Raw genomic sequence first — 14,859 nt, 5'->3', positions numbered from 1 at the left:
AGTTGCAGTAGAAAGATGGACGTCGGTTCATGACTGGGAGAGGTGGTGATAATATGTGACCTTTATTTGTATTCACACAAGGCTGAGGGCAAAGGTTGTTTTAGGGCGTTCTTGTTGACCACTTTCGATAGTCAGCAATCGGTTTGGGGTCATACCGAGTATTGATACGAATGGAAAGTTAAAATACCTGAATTTCTACACAAACCCGTCCTGTCCCACAACGTCGGCCCGAACGAGCCTGTTCCCGGCCACAATCTTACACGAATATATTTTACTCACCTATTTACCTACCTGGATACCTATTTATGTAATATTTGGCCAGATTTAACCCCTTTCACGACTAAAAAGTATGGACGCGCACTATGTATGGTAAAAGTGAATGCCGAATTTTGAAAGTGGCTACTACATAATGCATAATATACATTCTTTCGATTATAATAATTGCACCTTGCTTGTTCCATCACATACGACCATACCCACTGGAATATACGGGATCCCGTCCGCTCTCCCCTAGTCAAACCAGTGAGGGCCGAACTAGTACTCAGGTGGGTGACCACTGGGGAATCCTCGGTGTTGTATGTTTTGCTATTTTTTTGTCACCGTGAAGCCAGTAACGCTACATTATATCCGTAAGGACGGACGCCCTTGTTTTATCTCGTTAGAGATTGCCTACTTTTGTATCGACGTTGTTTAGATTAAGTTTTCAAGTGTCACAGTTTTGTTTCTTTCCTCCGATAATGCACGCACCCAGCATAGATAGCAGACTGATACCTGGCATCAAGAAACAACAAACATCCAAACCAGGGCTCGTAATACATACAACAATTGGGGGTATGCCGCAAGAAGGAGAACAAGAGAATCAGAGATAGTTACAGAAGAAAAAGAGAAAAAGAGGAAAAGGAAATTGCCTCGTTCGGCACGGATATGTCAAGAAACACCTTTTTTGAACAAATGGGTTTTTGCAAAATGATTTATATAACGGACGCTGTCAGCAATGTTCACTTGGCCTCGTACTTGCCGCTCACGGCCTTCCTCACCAGCGGCACCTCGGCCCATTTCCTGTCATCGTTACGGGGGCTGATTGGGTTGTCGTCCGAAAAGGGGTCTCCGGCCGACAGAGTCCCGTCCTCCTCAACCACAGCTTTGCCTTTGCCCTTGGTGTCCTCCAGCAGCCTGCTGATCGAGATGCGGGGGGCAGATGACGAGGCCTGTGGTGTGTATTCCCACCTAGCTTCAATGTGACCGGGCTGGATGTCGGCACCGTCTGCTCCCACGATGCGGCACACAATCTTGGACCACTCAATCTCGCTTCCACATGTCAACGTGACATCGCCCAGACGCCAGTAGACTAGGTGTTTGTCACGCAGGTGCGTCCCGGCAGGCTTGGTTTGCGCTGCTGAGGCACGACCCTCGTATGTTGCGACAAACACGAGGTTGCGTAGCGTTATGGTCTGTGGCAGTGATGACGAGGTCTCAGAGGTAGGGGATGAAGCAGCGCCATCGATGCTGGGGAATATTGCCGGGTTCAGTGCGTACTGCAGGAGCAAGCCGATCTTGTGGTCTTGGGTCGGCTTCCATGCTGGCTTAACGATAAGGGGACAAAGGGGTTCGAGGGTGGATGGGTCTTCAGGCTCGCAGTGAAGACGGTAGGTGAAGGCCGTTGCAGTCTTGCTCATGTGCGAAGTATCGAGAGTGAACTCGTCCGAGTAGCCTGTGTTGGAAACAAAGATACGGTTGGGTCCGATTGCCTCCAATAACGGCATGTTATCTATTCTAATATTCTCACGATCTGGTGAAATCATGTGACAACAAGTTAGCACTCAATTGAGTGGAATTTATATGGTGGCCAAGAGTATGGCCAAGAGGCGGACCAGGTTACTAACCTTTCGGAATGAAGTCTGGGCCAGCGTTGTAGGCAAATGCAATCTCTCCATTGACCTTGACAGTCTTCAAATTACCACCCTCGAAATGTGCCGATACAGTTTCTATTATCGACGAGCTGAGCCCTGGAGCTGTCAACTCCGGGTGCTTGGCATGAGCCAAACTGTTCAGCGAGTTGGACGAGCGAACCGACTGCGTGTCTGACATTGCGGCAACACTCGCCTCTGAAGCCAGGGTTGCTACGGCCGACGGTTTTGAGACCGAAGTAGGCAACGAAGGCGATGCAGGCGATGCAGGTATCGTACCGAGCTGGCTACCAGCGTCCGGCATAGCTGGCGGTGGCATGTAGATTGTGTTGCGCACGTCTCTCCGCCCACGAATGGTGCCACTCTTGCGCGAGGGCATAGACATCGAGAGCGTGTTCGTCACGTTGGATATGGCGGCCTTCTGGGCGTCTGCATCCTCCTCCGCCACGGGCTCCTTCTGGATGTTCAGCTTGAAGAATTGATCGTGATCGTCCCCTGCGGCCTCCTTTTGAGCTTGTGATATCGGGTCGTTCATCTCAGGTGGAACGGTGAACCCATCAGCATCCTTTCCTCCCACATTATTACCCGTCTCATTGTCGGCCTGGGAAGCTGCGGGCGGGGGGCCGAACAGGTCATCGGCAGTGGGCTCGCCATTTGTGAGAGCTGGTTTTGACGTCGAGCCAGATTCCCCGGCGTGGGCAGCTGCTGAACCTTCATCCTTGGACTTCAGCCCATTTGTGCTACCCTCGTGCGAGGTTTTGCCATTGGTCTCAGGAGCCTTGCCATCTCGAGGCGAGTCAGGTGATTCAGCAAGAGAGGATAACCTGCCGGATTCCGACAAATTGTTCATAGAAGCTCGAGGCGACATCCGGGGCCCGTGGGCGCTGCTGAGGCCTCGGCTGAAGGGGCCAGCGTTCTTGGCTGGCGAGAGCTGCCCAAATCCATGGATGCTCTGTCGTCGCCGTCCGAGCATTGTGCCAAGCCTGCTTCGCAACTTCGACTCTGTTCACCGGAATGGTCAGTACTGCGCGCCTGAAATCCCCAAAGCTTCGACCATTCGCCATACCTGTAGGCGGTTCTAATCTGCCACCAGAGTGCTCGCTGCTGTTTGTGGCGTCATCTTGGTGGCCGCTAAGACCACCTGCGCTGCTCGGTGGCCTTGTAGTAGATGCGACAGCGCTGGTCTGCCTTGACATCTGGGCGCGCCTCTCCTGCTTCGGCTTCCCAGCTACAGTCCGGCTTGCGAAACTCTGTATTTCCTGGGCGGTGTCCACCTCCAGAGTCATATTGAGTGCCTCCTCGGCCGAGGCTTGAGTCCTACTGGCTTGGTCGACTTCGTGCGTCTGCAACTGTGTCAAGAGATCGCGCAGGTGGTTTGTCCGTTGCTCGTCCAGGGCTTGCAGTGACTCGTATATAAATGGCGCTTGCGACTCCCACTGCTGCGTAGCTGTCTCCAGCCTCGTGTTCGCGGCTTCGGCCTTTTTGCCGCCTTTCTTGTTGGCCTTGTCCGCGGCAGTTTGGGAATCATCAAGCTCCTTCGCCATGTTCTGCATGTTGGTCACGAAGGTCTGCATACCCGCGACTTCCGGACGGGACTGGAAGCCTCGTAGTGAGTGTTCGACATCTTTTTCGATTCGCGACACATACAGCTGATGGGAGGCGGCAATCGATTCGATAGAGTGAAGGACCCTGTCCCAGGGAGGCTGAAAGACTCTGGGCACACGATCGTCGTATTAGCTCTACGGCTCCTCCAACCTTGTGTCATTTGTGCGCGCGCGGTACGACTGTGTACATGCGCCTGATTGGGTGTGACATACCCCAACTCCGAGTTTGCATTGGGAACTTTGAAGAGCGCGAGTTTCCCAAGTCCGGCGATGTACTGTTCCTCGACCTTGCGACGTTCCTGAAGGCAAGTGTTTGTTTAGCCCACTGCACGTGTGCAAGCCACCGCAAAACAACCGCCCCTGGATGTAAGCTTCTCCTTGTGCGTACCTGCAGCCAGTCGGCGATCTCGGTATTCGTCCGCAAGATTCTCTTGACACGCTCGTTCAGTGTTTGCGATGCTTGGTTTGGCGTAAGATGCGCCTTGTGATTTTAAACAAGTGTCAGACAAGGCTCAATTGACGATCCCGATACAGGTGTGACCCCGGGATCGGCGCGTAATATGCATTGTTGGTCTATCATCACCAGCATCGCCGGGTACTCAGACCGCGAAAGGTCCTCCATGGCGACGGTAACCTCGGGACAAGTCGGCGCAAGACAGGCAGCGGACGTGACGGGTCAGTTCTAAGGCATAGCAGGTAATAGATGGCTTCCAGTAGCAATAATCGGAGATGCGATTGCTACGACATAGACTTGAGGGTAAGCGAGCGGTTTGGGTCGGCGACGGATAGGCCTACTGTAAGGACGGCGATAGCTCAGCGCACAAAACTGGAAAGCTTTTACTGTCCCAGAATGACGATGCTGGAGATGATGCCGTGTTGCTGTGGCTGGCACGAATCAGCTGAGACAAGAGACTCTCCAAGTGAAGTGGAGTCGATGGGGAAAGAAGAGGGGACGGCAAGGCAAGTCGCTGGGTTCGGTTGAAGTGTCGCGCGACTTCGGTTTAAACAACAAACACGCAAAAGAACTGGCCGATCGTAAAATAGATACTGATGCCTCAGCACACAGCCTCAAATTTTCTTCTTTCCATTTCGTGTACTCTTAGCTCTTTGACCATCAAACGTAGCAAAAATTCAATTAGATTTAAGTTCTGTTCCTTGGTTTAGACTAGCCCAGTGCTTAAACAGGTACAACGGAAGAAGGCAGGTACCTACCTAGGTACTTGCTACAAGGCCGACCTTGCCTACAAAACCACCTTGCCACTACGTAAGCTTGCGGCTACACGCTACCCAATGCCCCGCCCAGCCCCATAAAACACTCGATGCGCGTCGATTGAGTTCCAATTTGGGAAGCCCAGCTGCTCCTTTGCCCAGGTGATGCCGTTTTTGTCACTTCAAGGTATCAGACCTGGCAGACAACAGTTGACTGGCACCTTGAGATTCCTTGGATACATTATGTATAGTAACGTCGGTAGATGTCAAAATCTTTGGGATGAACGTTCGGTACCGGTACATTGCCACTAGCTCTTTTTCTCCAAAACCTTCTTTCAGCGACCGTTGACGTTCTTGATCATCTAGTTCTCCAGGTAATTTCCGGTGCGCTTGCTGTGCCCGCTGCCTACTTTTCTCGTTTTTACTTTTCCTTGGATCTTCCATAAGGTATGTTCTGGTATAGAAGCCCAACGCATCCAAAAGTAATCACTCCTTATTTTGATCAAATGTGTATGCTCGCGATACAAACTTCAATTGTTGGCCGAAATATAAATTCGTCCCATAAATCAGGTGATCAATAAGAGGAGACTTATGAAATTGGGATGACGCAGAACGCATCGGGCTCAAAAAATAATATTCGACATTTTCCAAGCCAGCTTGCAGTATCGAAGCTAATGTAGGCCAGCATTGGCCAGTACAATACGCCGCACCTGTGGCCCCCAGACTTGAACTAGCCTCTCCGCTCTGAGTGGGACCCATCGTGGCACGCTCGTTGATTCACGCTTTTTGTGCCGCGTGTGCACCATCCACTCAACGCGGACAGCTACTGTTTGTTAGCGGTGTTCCCCGTGCCCCCCGTGCCACCAACACACCCACGCCCGAGTCTGTCCATACCACGGCGGAGAAATTTCGCATTGCCGTCCTAATCGCTTATAACCAGCTACCGCCAAACATGACGAACCCGGATTGGAGAGCATCTGTGACGGCCACAGAAAGATATGACAAGATCCAAAATATGTGAGAAGATGGGATTAAATTTTCATTTGCAGCCTTTTGGATCGCGCATACCCTGACATGCTTTTATGTGCCTGCTTCCATAGCCAACTTGGTATCGACAAAAATGCTGCCGCGGCGGAGGGAAAGAGTGCCTTTGCCATTGAAACGGAAGCTTACACGGCATCGTCATCACGAGTGAGCCTTGCGCGTGTTTGATTCCGCCGCCCACTGCTCGAGGCCTCTCTGACGATGGTGCTCCGGTCTTAAAAAAAAACTTAGGAGGAGTACGAAAATGCATGTGATATACTGAGGAACGCCTCGAAGCCGGCCAGCAATGATGAAAACGACAGCCCATCTTTCACTCCCGCAGCCCGCCATGGCTCAGAGATGGCGGAATCGGGGGTCAGGATCGGCACGCACCAGAACTGCCAATACATCGCCAGCGGCGTCACGGCCGAAGTATATCGGTGCGACACCCGGGCCTTCAAGGTCATTGTCGAGACGCACAACATTGCGCCACACGATCCGGTCCGCGAGTCCCGTATCCTTGCGGAGCTGTCCCGGCCCTGCATCCCACTGTTGGAGACCTTCAGAGACCACGAGCAGCGCCTGGTGCTTGTGTTCCCTTACATGCCCCTGAGTCTTGAGGAACAGCTGCAGCAGAAAGGCGAGGCCGGGCTCACACCTGAGCGGATACGATCGCACTTCCGAGATGTATTCACCGCGCTGCGACAGATTCACGGCAAAAGCATCATCCACAGAGACATGAAACCTTCGGCTATCCTCCTGAAGTCGCCTGACGGACCGGCATATCTCGCCGACTTTGGTACAGCCTGGCACCCTCAACTATCCTGCGCCACCGAGCCGCAAGACGCCAAGATTCTCGATATCGGCACGGGGCCTTATCGCGCACCGGAAGTTCTTTTTGGTGACAAAGGATACGGTACCGCGGTGGACATGTGGGGTGCTGGCGCCATGTTGGTTGAGTGTTGTCGACCTTCTCATGTGCCGCTGTTCGAATCCAGGGCAGCGCATGAGGATGGCAACCAACTAGGCCTCATCCTAAGTATTTTCAAAACCATCGGAAGCCCTACAGCGGAGACATGGCCTGAGGCTGTGAATTTCAAGACACCGCCATTTCGGATGTACCAGACGATACAAGGGAAAACATGGGATGACATCTTGGACGGTGTTCAGCCCGACTTTGCTGACCTTGTTCGGGCAATGATAAAATATGAAAGCAAAACCCGAGTCACTGCCGCGCAGGTAAGTCGCGGTGAATTTATTTCGTCCTTCTAATTACCCCTAGAACCCAAGTTGACCAGCTTCATACAGGCTCTAGAATTTGACTGTCTCCAATAAGAGGCTGCCTAGCATAGATCAAATCTATCGTGCAATGTGCTCAATCCACATCATCTGGGCGACTAGCATCGTCGACCTTGACGTCTCCCAACTTCTTCCTTGCCTCCTCGATCGATTTGTCCTCGTCGTGCGGCTCGTTGTCATCATGCTTTCCGTGATCGTCCTCGTGTTTCGGATCCATCCTCGATCTGCTGTCCTTCTTCTGGGCCTCGACGGTTCCCGGCTTGAGCGAACCATCCTCGTTGACATCCTCCTTGAGGTACAGACTGAAAGTGACTGCCAGGTACAGGTCACCCGTCTTGCGGTTCCGGAGAACGTATCTAAGCGTGTGTGAGCGCTTGGGGGGCCTAGTGAATGACCAGGTGGAGTTATACGCGTATGAGAAAACAAGTCCAGTATCCAAATCTTCCTTTAAAGAAGAAAAACACCACACCGAGTTTGACCAGCCCTTGGGTTCCACGGAGGGCGAACAATACCACCAAGTAGGCAAAGTCGCAACCACAGCCGACATCCCATGTCTCAGCCGCACAATATGCCGCAGTCATAACAATGGAAAGGCCGGCGGGTGAACTTGAAGGTGTCAAAAACTTTAAGGGACGGGATAAACTTACCGTGCGCCCTGTCCGTCCCAATACTTCATGATGGGCAAATGGAAGCCAGGTAGCCTCAGTGCAAACTCATTGAAATCGATATAGGGGTTGAAAAAGTCGGTCGAGTATTCCCTGCCGTACTCCCAAACCCACTTCTCCTTGCTGTCCGCCTTGAGCGCCCACTTCATCCTGGCCTTTGCATCATCCGGTGCACCCGTAGACCTGCGGCTCTCAAAGCCGGCCTCATCATTGGCACCCTCCTCGATCCAGAGGCCGACCTCTTTGCCTTCGGCATCGGCGCCCTTGCCTTGGGGCACGCGGTCGCTGGACGGAGGGCCGACGCGCACCTGGTTGAAGGAGCTCAGCGCGGGACCATAGAGGTACGGGGAGTCGGCATAGGCATCGCCCTCCAATCCCGGATCAATCCACCATCGCACAATGTTGAGCGCAGTGCCGAAGCCGGGAGGCAGCCTGTCGCGGATCGGATGGTCAAAGTCGTTTCCCCACTGCAGGTCACCGCCCTTGACTCCCAGATCCCGGTCCTCGTCAGCGGGCGCGGCGTCGTCGTCGTTCTCCTTGGCGTCGGCCTCCTTCCCGACTTTGCCCTCGGGCGGCTCCTTGAGCGTGAAGTTCAGCGCAATGCTGTACTGGTCGTTGTTGTAGGCGTGCGGCTCGGCGGCAAAGTACGGCGAGTCGGCCGGTGAGTTGTACGGTAGGCCGTGGTAGTTCTTGACGCGTACGTTGACCCGGGCCTCGATCAGATCGCTCTCGATCTTGAGGGGCTCTGCCGTGTTGACGGCGACGAGCTTGTGCTCGGTTACATCGCGCGTGGTGCCCGCGGTGACGCGGATGATGTAGTTATGTGCCATTTTTTTTCGGGTGGTTTTTGGCGGGGTTCCGTGATGCGGAGGTAGAGAGACAGGGGTCGTCAAAGCTTCTTTCTGTATTCTTGGCAGGATTTTTTTCTCTCCCTTTCTAAATCTGATTGAGTTTTGCCGTCTCTCCTCCGAACCCTGCGGCTCTGTTTAGGTTAACTGCCTGGTGCCTACTATCAGAGTATTGGAAAAGTGTTCATCGGGTTCCGTGACTCGTCCCTTCTTTTTTTTTTTCGTGGGTTCTGGAGGGGTTCGGAATAGGCAGAGACGATTAAAAGTCGGTCAAACTAAGGTGCTGTCGTGACAGGGTATGTGCTTTTGAAATTAAGCAAGTGATATTGATGCCCAAGATTTATTACTACCTAGAAAGAGGCTACCTGTGTGCACCGGCACTGGATATGTCTTCCTGGCCTGGGGTTATTATGAAGAAGTGGTTCAGCCTTGATGAAATCGATGATGAGGCAAGGACAAATAGATCAGCGCGTGCCGTAGTATTGCATAAATATCCTTTGTACCCTACCTAGATACCTTAGGTGGGCACCGACCTACTGTAGACACTCTACTGTACCTACTCATGTTCTGGTACCTAAAACCAGTGGAGGCGAATAGCAAAGGCGTTTCCTGGTCCACTGCAATTGCTTTATATAGCGCTCGATGACGTATTGGATATCCGGCTGTACTGAGTACGGAGTAACTAGAGGAGCTGAGGAGTGGAGTCACATGCAAATCTAATCTCAAACAAAGATGCAGCTGGATGTCCATAAATCAATTGCTCACTCAGCATCCATCTCGAAAATGTCATGTGAGCCGTGACAAGACGTTGGTACGGTACTCATATTTGCAAAAAAAAAAAAAAAAAAAAAGAGTGCCAAGGGAGGCAAGGACTCGACTGACACATCTTCCGCAGGTCCTACGCGTAACCTGACAATAATATGCAGCAGATTTGAATCTGTCGAGACTTGCATTACACGTGCCTGGCTGGAGCTGCATATCGGTCGGCGTTTATTTTATTTTATTTTATTTATTTATTTGTTTTTATTATTTTTCCCTGCCATAAGTACCTGCGATTGACTTGTTGGTTCAGTTTGTGCGGCGTTTCTGCACCTGGCTTAAGGCTGAGCTAAAGTGTTGGTTGATTTCTTCAACCGCTAGATCCCACATTCGATTCGACAAATTTCTTGATATGCCGGTACTGTAGTACTAGCAGCACTACCAAACAGCACTTGTTTTACTGTCCAATAGACTGCAACAGAGCCAACCGTCGACAGCAAACCAAGATGTTGGGCACGTCCCTTAGCGAACTGATCTTCATCCGCATAAGCGTCTTTTTGCTGCGATTCTCGATTCCTTGCTCCTTCACCCTCTTGATCATCACATACGCCTTTACTGGCGTTTCGCCTTTGGGGATATGGGGATCTTCCACTTCCACTGGGAACACGGCGACTGCCTTGACTTCGCCCAGTCTCTCGCTTAGAGTGCTGGTTGGGTTTCTGTCTGCAGTCTTCGTCGCGGACTCCATTTTTTTCCTTGTAGTCTATCGCCCATTCGAGGCTCGTGCCACGGGCTTCAAGCCCAACTACCCCCATCCTCCGCTTTCGCCGGCGGATCGGTCTGTCATCTTTCATAAGTGTCTGGATAACGTTCCGGACCCGGTGCACTACATTCGCCGCTGGTTCCTCGGTGCAGATTTGGCCGAAATCCGCCGCGACAACGTGCGGGACTTTGTTGCCTGGGCCTTCTTCGACAGAGATATCAACGATGCTACGCGCGGACGGCTGTCAGCCCAGGAGGAAGCAGAGATGGAAGGATATCTGGACGAAATCAATCGACGATTGATCCTCGCCTCGCAGGAATACGGTGGGGACGAAGATGGCGCTGCTGGTCTACGACCTGGGCGAGGCACGGCCAAGTCGATGCGTCCCACGATCGACAAGGTGCCAATGTGTTTCCGCAGCATTATATGGTATATTATCGTCATGTTTGTCGACATGTTTACCCACTTCATGCTTCTTTGGAAGGGCTTCACATACTTTTCCACGCCCATCACGACGAACTTAACCATCTTTCCGCCGCGGCCACAGCTCTTGATGCCTCCTGGGCTTGTTCACCGTCAGCCTTCCCCTGCTGCTGGAACTGCCTACTGGTATCGACCTCATACATCGCGGAGTGCGCGACCAGTGGTCTTTGTCCATGGAGTTGGGATAGGGCTGCTGCCGTATCTCAATTTCCTCTCGGAGGTGTCAGATGGTATACCTGGCGAGAAGGATGGTGACGGCCAGGTAGGGGTCATAGCCATTGAAATACTTCCTGTGTGCATGCGGCTCGCCGGCCAACCCATGGATAAGGAGCATTTCCTGGCCCAAGTCGTTGCCATTCTGGACCGCCATGGCTGGCTGGACGATGACTTCACACTTGTGTCCCACTCGTACGGCTCTGTTCTGACAACGCAAATATTGCACTCGCCGATACTCGGGCCTCGGATCGACGGAATAGTATTGATCGATCCGGTCAGCTTGTTGTTACACCTGCCGGACGTGGCTTACAATTTCACTCGGAGGACTCCCCGGCGAGCGTAAGTTCTTAGTGCCACCAGCCAACTCTACTGAAAAAAAACGGACGACTGCTAACATTCGGGTGTCACAGTAACGAAGTTCAGCTTTGGTTTGCCGCCTCCATGGACCCTGGAACTGCTCTGGTGCTTGGCAGACATTTCTTTTGGCAGCAAAATATTGTTTGGAAAGAACAACTTCTGCAAAGATTCCCAGATAAGCCTGATCAGAAGAAGCGGATGGAATCGGACAAAAGTCCGCTTCACAAGAACAACGTCGAATACGGGGATTCAAATCCGGCCCTGCCTTGCAACGGGGATCATGCGCCTACCAGACGCAAGGTCGCTGTGGCACTGGCAGGCTGGGATATCATTACTGATACGAGGCACGTAGTGGAATACCTCTTTTGCGAGGGCGAGCTCGCAAAGTCCACAGAACGTCACCAGGATGATGTCGACAAGTTGATGAGTGGATCCGTCGTGGGTGGCAGCAGTGGGTTCACACACTCGGGCATCGAGGTTCTCTACTTTCACACGTCTGACCACGCTGATTGTTTTGATAGAGTGGCGGAGCGGTATCGAGTCGTGAGGACTGTAAGAAGGTGCAGTAGAAGGTAGCCAGTCCGTAATTGCACAGACAAGCTTGTCAAACCCATGTCCTATCTTTGCGATTGGCTCTTGGGAAGTATACTTGATATGCCTGCCGCCAGTCATGCTGCAGCCTCGGCTCCACCCCAGCCGGTCAGGGGCACTACTATCGGGGCAGATCCGCCCTGTATCACGACCCATACGACTTGTTCGTCCGTCTTGTTGATCAGTTGATGCTCCGTCCAAGCTGGAATGAATGCAAAGTCACCGGGCTCCAGCTCCTGCTGCCTTGGTGGTTGCTCCTCGTCGTCACTGTAGTTCTCGGGAGGGCTTGTGGCGAGTATGCCTTTACCCGAAGCTGCATAGATGATGGTATCTTGGATAAAACAAAATAATCAGCTCATGTTAGTTGAAACAAGACTGATTTTTCTTTTCGTCCGAAAAAAAGAAGGGAACGCAAACAGGTAGGCCGGGCGGGTATCAGGAAGGTGGGCAGGAAAATATGCAGGGAAGTACGCAGGGCAGGTGCCCGGAGGACATGTAAGGCAAAAGGGACGAAAAATTCGAATAGTTGCCCCTATCTTACCATGTTCGCTGTTATGATGCACAGCGGAATCGGAATGTGGCCCTGCAAACATGACTATTTCGAGACGTCAGCATCAAATGAATTTTTTTTTCTTATTTTTCAAAGTCTGGTATAATGACTTCGATAAGCTTGATCCGGATTGAGTAACTACAAGGGGCAAAACATAAGAAACAACGCATACCTGAGGCGCACATCTTGTCAGTCTTGTCCACTATGGCGTTGCGCACGACGACCCCGCCTCTTGCTTTTGGTCGCTGTTGTGGTGGTGGGCTTGTTCTGTTGCCTGACGCTCCATCTGAAGAGTCATGGTCCTGTTCTCCTGGCGCGTCCTCCTCCGCCGACGAATCTTCTTCGCTCATGCTAACTCCGGTGAGCTCTATGGGCCCGTTCTCAACCGCCCCCTTCACAACTCGCGTCTCTTTGGCGGTTGAGGCTGCTGCTTGACTCGTAGTATGAGATTTGTCCTTCCTGTTGGGGCCAGCTTTTGCCCTGTGGCCCGTCGACGGTGGCGGGATTCCCGAGGCGAGGTCTCTCCCGCGAGTTATGTGCACTTCAGAGGGTAATATCATGGGAAGGAGATCCTGGATGAAGGGTAGTAAGGCGGCCATTGTATTGGATGTCTTTTGCTCGCGACTAGTAGAGTTGGGTCTTTAATTTTCGTGATTCACTCTCCCTGATGCTTCGCTAGACTTTCAATGATTTTTCCCGTCTCTCTTAATACCAAGCAAGCCTTGATATTGAACAGCAGAGTATTTCTTTAAGTGGCGATTTCTTGCTTCGGCTGTTGTGCGAGCAACAATGTCCTGCTGGTTTGCTATTACAGGGATTTTCGAGTACATTACGGTAGGAGTAATCAGCGGGGCTTGGTTCAGTGGGGTCTTGTGCCTAGGCCGGTCTAAACAAAAAAGAGTTACAGCAGCTTAGGGTCGCAGGGCTTGAAGCCACAGTGAATATGAGGCAAAAGCAATCGAGCTGGAGAAATTTGTTTCGGAGCAAATTCATCCGGGGGATGTTATCTTTTTGTCTTGCTTTTTGTCCACTTTCATTGTTGCAAATTCCTCATTGCCGATATGTTACTGTGCATGTTGCTAGGCAGAACTCTGATACCAAATCTTGGTGTTTTTTTAGTATGATCTATCTAGTCTAGATCTATCATCTTGACATGATAACAACTACTATCTCGCTGTCTATAAATGCGACTTGAGCGTCCTTGCGAATCTGGTCACCGTAGTATTTGACTACTTCTCAAAAGACATGACGGCATATCGGAAGTTGTTGTTTGCGTAGCCTCTTCGCATGGCCCTGAATGATTGCAGGAATGCAATTCCGTCCCGACCTTGACTGAGGGCAAATGCCCACAAAGAAGGCTTCTGGATGAGCGACCATGTAATATCCCTAGAAACGTGCCCGGTTGGGTTAGTCCTATAATAGCTTTGACTTGATTGAGAGGGCATATCGACTGACCAGGTCTGCTTAACGTCTTGGCTGATATCCTTTGGCTCTGTCAAAACCTTGAGGCCTGCAGCTTTGGCCTTGTCGACGTATCCGGCTTGCGTGTTGAGCGGGGGTGTCAACATGCCATCTGCATCGAGATGATTTACTCTTAGGTTAGCAAATACGCCCACACCATAGATTTTGACAGCTGCAACAATAGTAGCACCGTAGCCGACTCACCCTCTATCGGCTTGATATCGTCGTCAAACTGCTTCTGGGTCAAGCCCTCGGCCTTGAACCAGTCGGCCAAGGTCAGACAACCACCGGGCTTGAGCACCGCATGGACGTTCTGGAAGAAAAGTTCCTTGTTCGGGAAATGGCTCAGAGCCTCGCAGATCCAGACGGCATCGAAGGCGTCCTTGCCAGAAAAGTACTCGCCCATGGTCTCGGCGTCGAGCTCAATGAACCTGACCTTTCCCTTGCCAACCTTCATGAAGCCATCAGCGTCCTCTTCAACCTCTGCCTTAGCTGCGGCAACATCCTTGCCAAGCTTGGTAGCTTCGGCCTCGGCCTCGGTCTTTGTCAGCCGCTTGGCTATCTCGACCTGCTTGCCAGAGATGGTGATGCCAGTCACGGAGCAGCCGAGCTTCGAGGCGAGGTGCCTCGTGGTTCCGCCCAGACCGCAACCCACATCGAGAACACTGCCGCCCTCGGGGATCTTGGAAATTTCAAGGAGCAGGTCGATGAGGTTGGTCTGTGCAACCTCTTTGGTGTCTTTTGCCTTGGACTCGTCGGTAGGCCAGTATCCATGGTGCACATGCTGTCCCCACAGGCTGAGGTAATAGTCACTAGCAAGATCGTAGTGGAGTTTGATGCGGTCCTTGAGAGCTTGCATAGTCGTGTGAGCAAGGCCTAGAGGCGTATCATACTCCCGGCTAAGGTCGGTAGCATCATCTTGCTTGGTATCTTGCTTGGTGGCGGCCGACATGTTGGCTAGACTAGACTAGAGTGAAATGAAGCGAAAGCAGTACAATAGAGCAGAAGCGGTACCTAAGGATCAATTGGCCTTGTAGAGACTTTTTAAGCGTAGGAAAGCAACAGAGCAGCACCGGCTAAGATGTAAGGGTTGTGAGCGAGGAGGATATTGTGCGGAGAATTGG

General features: G+C 52.0%; 6 protein-coding genes and 1 non-coding gene across 7 annotated transcripts; 3 read left to right on the top strand and 4 right to left on the bottom strand.

Moving 5' to 3' along the window:
- The first annotated feature begins 466 nt into the window (after window positions 1-466).
- On the top strand, window positions 467-582 carry MGG_20339. The gene has a single exon (XR_001729794.1). It is a non-coding gene; the product is annotated as a 5S ribosomal RNA (ribosomal RNA).
- On the bottom strand, window positions 569-4,495 carry MGG_04906 (uncharacterized protein). The gene is made up of 5 exons (XM_003712345.1): window positions 3,900-4,495; window positions 3,725-3,810; window positions 2,974-3,620; window positions 1,884-2,909; window positions 569-1,789 (listed from the first exon to the last, which is right to left on the bottom strand). Exons 3-5 carry the CDS (start codon window positions 3,479-3,481, stop codon window positions 999-1,001), a joined length of 2,325 nt encoding a protein of 774 aa, XP_003712393.1. The 5' UTR covers window positions 3,482-3,620; window positions 3,725-3,810; window positions 3,900-4,495; the 3' UTR covers window positions 569-998.
- Window positions 4,496-5,185: 690 nt separating this feature from the next.
- MGG_04905 (CMGC/CDK protein kinase) lies at window positions 5,186-7,946 on the top strand. Its single transcript, XM_003712344.1, has 4 exons — window positions 5,186-5,737; window positions 5,821-5,911; window positions 5,996-6,982; window positions 7,052-7,946. Exons 1-4 carry the CDS (start codon window positions 5,673-5,675, stop codon window positions 7,076-7,078), a joined length of 1,170 nt encoding a protein of 389 aa, XP_003712392.1. The 5' UTR covers window positions 5,186-5,672; the 3' UTR covers window positions 7,079-7,946.
- On the bottom strand, window positions 6,854-9,035 carry MGG_04904 (uncharacterized protein). Its single transcript, XM_003712343.1, has 2 exons — window positions 7,690-9,035; window positions 6,854-7,425 (listed from the first exon to the last, which is right to left on the bottom strand). Exons 1-2 carry the CDS (start codon window positions 8,535-8,537, stop codon window positions 7,119-7,121), a joined length of 1,155 nt encoding a protein of 384 aa, XP_003712391.1. The 5' UTR covers window positions 8,538-9,035; the 3' UTR covers window positions 6,854-7,118.
- Window positions 9,036-9,302: 267 nt separating this feature from the next.
- On the top strand, window positions 9,303-12,343 carry MGG_04903 (uncharacterized protein). The gene is made up of 2 exons (XM_003712342.1): window positions 9,303-11,115; window positions 11,187-12,343. The coding sequence occupies exons 1-2, from the start codon at window positions 9,821-9,823 to the stop codon at window positions 11,707-11,709; spliced, it is 1,818 nt and encodes a 605-aa protein (XP_003712390.1). The 5' UTR covers window positions 9,303-9,820; the 3' UTR covers window positions 11,710-12,343.
- On the bottom strand, window positions 11,440-13,086 carry MGG_04902 (uncharacterized protein). The gene is made up of 3 exons (XM_003712341.1): window positions 12,447-13,086; window positions 12,266-12,319; window positions 11,440-12,055 (listed from the first exon to the last, which is right to left on the bottom strand). Exons 1-3 carry the CDS (start codon window positions 12,871-12,873, stop codon window positions 11,802-11,804), a joined length of 735 nt encoding a protein of 244 aa, XP_003712389.1. The 5' UTR covers window positions 12,874-13,086; the 3' UTR covers window positions 11,440-11,801.
- A 278-nt stretch (window positions 13,087-13,364) lies between these two features.
- MGG_04901 (methyltransferase) lies at window positions 13,365-14,825 on the bottom strand. The gene is made up of 3 exons (XM_003712340.1): window positions 13,940-14,825; window positions 13,730-13,847; window positions 13,365-13,660 (listed from the first exon to the last, which is right to left on the bottom strand). Exons 1-3 carry the CDS (start codon window positions 14,685-14,687, stop codon window positions 13,504-13,506), a joined length of 1,023 nt encoding a protein of 340 aa, XP_003712388.1. The 5' UTR covers window positions 14,688-14,825; the 3' UTR covers window positions 13,365-13,503.
- Between the last annotated feature and the right edge of the window lie 34 nt (window positions 14,826-14,859).

Source organism: Pyricularia oryzae, chromosome 3 (assembly GCF_000002495.2).
Source record: "Pyricularia oryzae 70-15 chromosome 3, whole genome shotgun sequence".
Lineage (NCBI taxonomy): Eukaryota > Fungi > Ascomycota > Sordariomycetes > Magnaporthales > Pyriculariaceae > Pyricularia > Pyricularia oryzae.
The sequence above is the reverse complement of the archived record's forward strand: the minus strand, read 5'-3'. Positions and strand labels throughout refer to the sequence as shown.

What these genes read in the sequence shown, in the direction of transcription:
- MGG_04906 (XM_003712345.1), bottom strand. Translation starts at nt 3,481, where the DNA reads ATGCAGACCTTCGTGACCAACATGCAGAACATGGCGAAGGAGCTTGAT. An exon ending in CAGATTAGAACCGCCTACAG is followed by an intron (nt 2,910 to 2,973) that starts GTATGGCGAATG and finishes TCCGGTGAACAG; the next exon opens with AGTCGAAGTTGCGAAGCAGG. An exon ending in CCCAGACTTCATTCCGAAAG is followed by an intron (nt 1,790 to 1,883) that starts GTTAGTAACCTG and finishes TGATTTCACCAG; the next exon opens with ATCGTGAGAATATTAGAATA.
- MGG_04905 (XM_003712344.1), top strand. Translation starts at nt 5,673, where the DNA reads ATGACGAACCCGGATTGGAGAGCATCTGTGACGGCCACAGAAAGATAT. An exon ending in ACACGGCATCGTCATCACGA is followed by an intron (nt 5,912 to 5,995) that starts GTGAGCCTTGCG and finishes AAAAAAACTTAG; the next exon opens with GAGGAGTACGAAAATGCATG. An exon ending in CCCGAGTCACTGCCGCGCAG is followed by an intron (nt 6,983 to 7,051) that starts GTAAGTCGCGGT and finishes AGCTTCATACAG; the next exon opens with GCTCTAGAATTTGACTGTCT.
- MGG_04904 (XM_003712343.1), bottom strand. Translation starts at nt 8,537, where the DNA reads ATGGCACATAACTACATCATCCGCGTCACCGCGGGCACCACGCGCGAT. An exon ending in TGGGACGGACAGGGCGCACG is followed by an intron (nt 7,426 to 7,689) that starts GTAAGTTTATCC and finishes GTCATTCACTAG; the next exon opens with GCCCCCCAAGCGCTCACACA.
- MGG_04903 (XM_003712342.1), top strand. Translation starts at nt 9,821, where the DNA reads ATGTTGGGCACGTCCCTTAGCGAACTGATCTTCATCCGCATAAGCGTC. An exon ending in CGGAGGACTCCCCGGCGAGC is followed by an intron (nt 11,116 to 11,186) that starts GTAAGTTCTTAG and finishes CGGGTGTCACAG; the next exon opens with TAACGAAGTTCAGCTTTGGT.
- MGG_04902 (XM_003712341.1), bottom strand. Translation starts at nt 12,873, where the DNA reads ATGGCCGCCTTACTACCCTTCATCCAGGATCTCCTTCCCATGATATTA. An exon ending in TGACAAGATGTGCGCCTCAG is followed by an intron (nt 12,320 to 12,446) that starts GTATGCGTTGTT and finishes GTCTCGAAATAG; the next exon opens with TCATGTTTGCAGGGCCACAT. An exon ending in GCATCATAACAGCGAACATG is followed by an intron (nt 12,056 to 12,265) that starts GTAAGATAGGGG and finishes GTTTTATCCAAG; the next exon opens with ATACCATCATCTATGCAGCT.
- MGG_04901 (XM_003712340.1), bottom strand. Translation starts at nt 14,687, where the DNA reads ATGTCGGCCGCCACCAAGCAAGATACCAAGCAAGATGATGCTACCGAC. An exon ending in CGATATCAAGCCGATAGAGG is followed by an intron (nt 13,848 to 13,939) that starts GTGAGTCGGCTA and finishes ATCTCGATGCAG; the next exon opens with ATGGCATGTTGACACCCCCG. An exon ending in CAAGACGTTAAGCAGACCTG is followed by an intron (nt 13,661 to 13,729) that starts GTCAGTCGATAT and finishes GCACGTTTCTAG; the next exon opens with GGATATTACATGGTCGCTCA.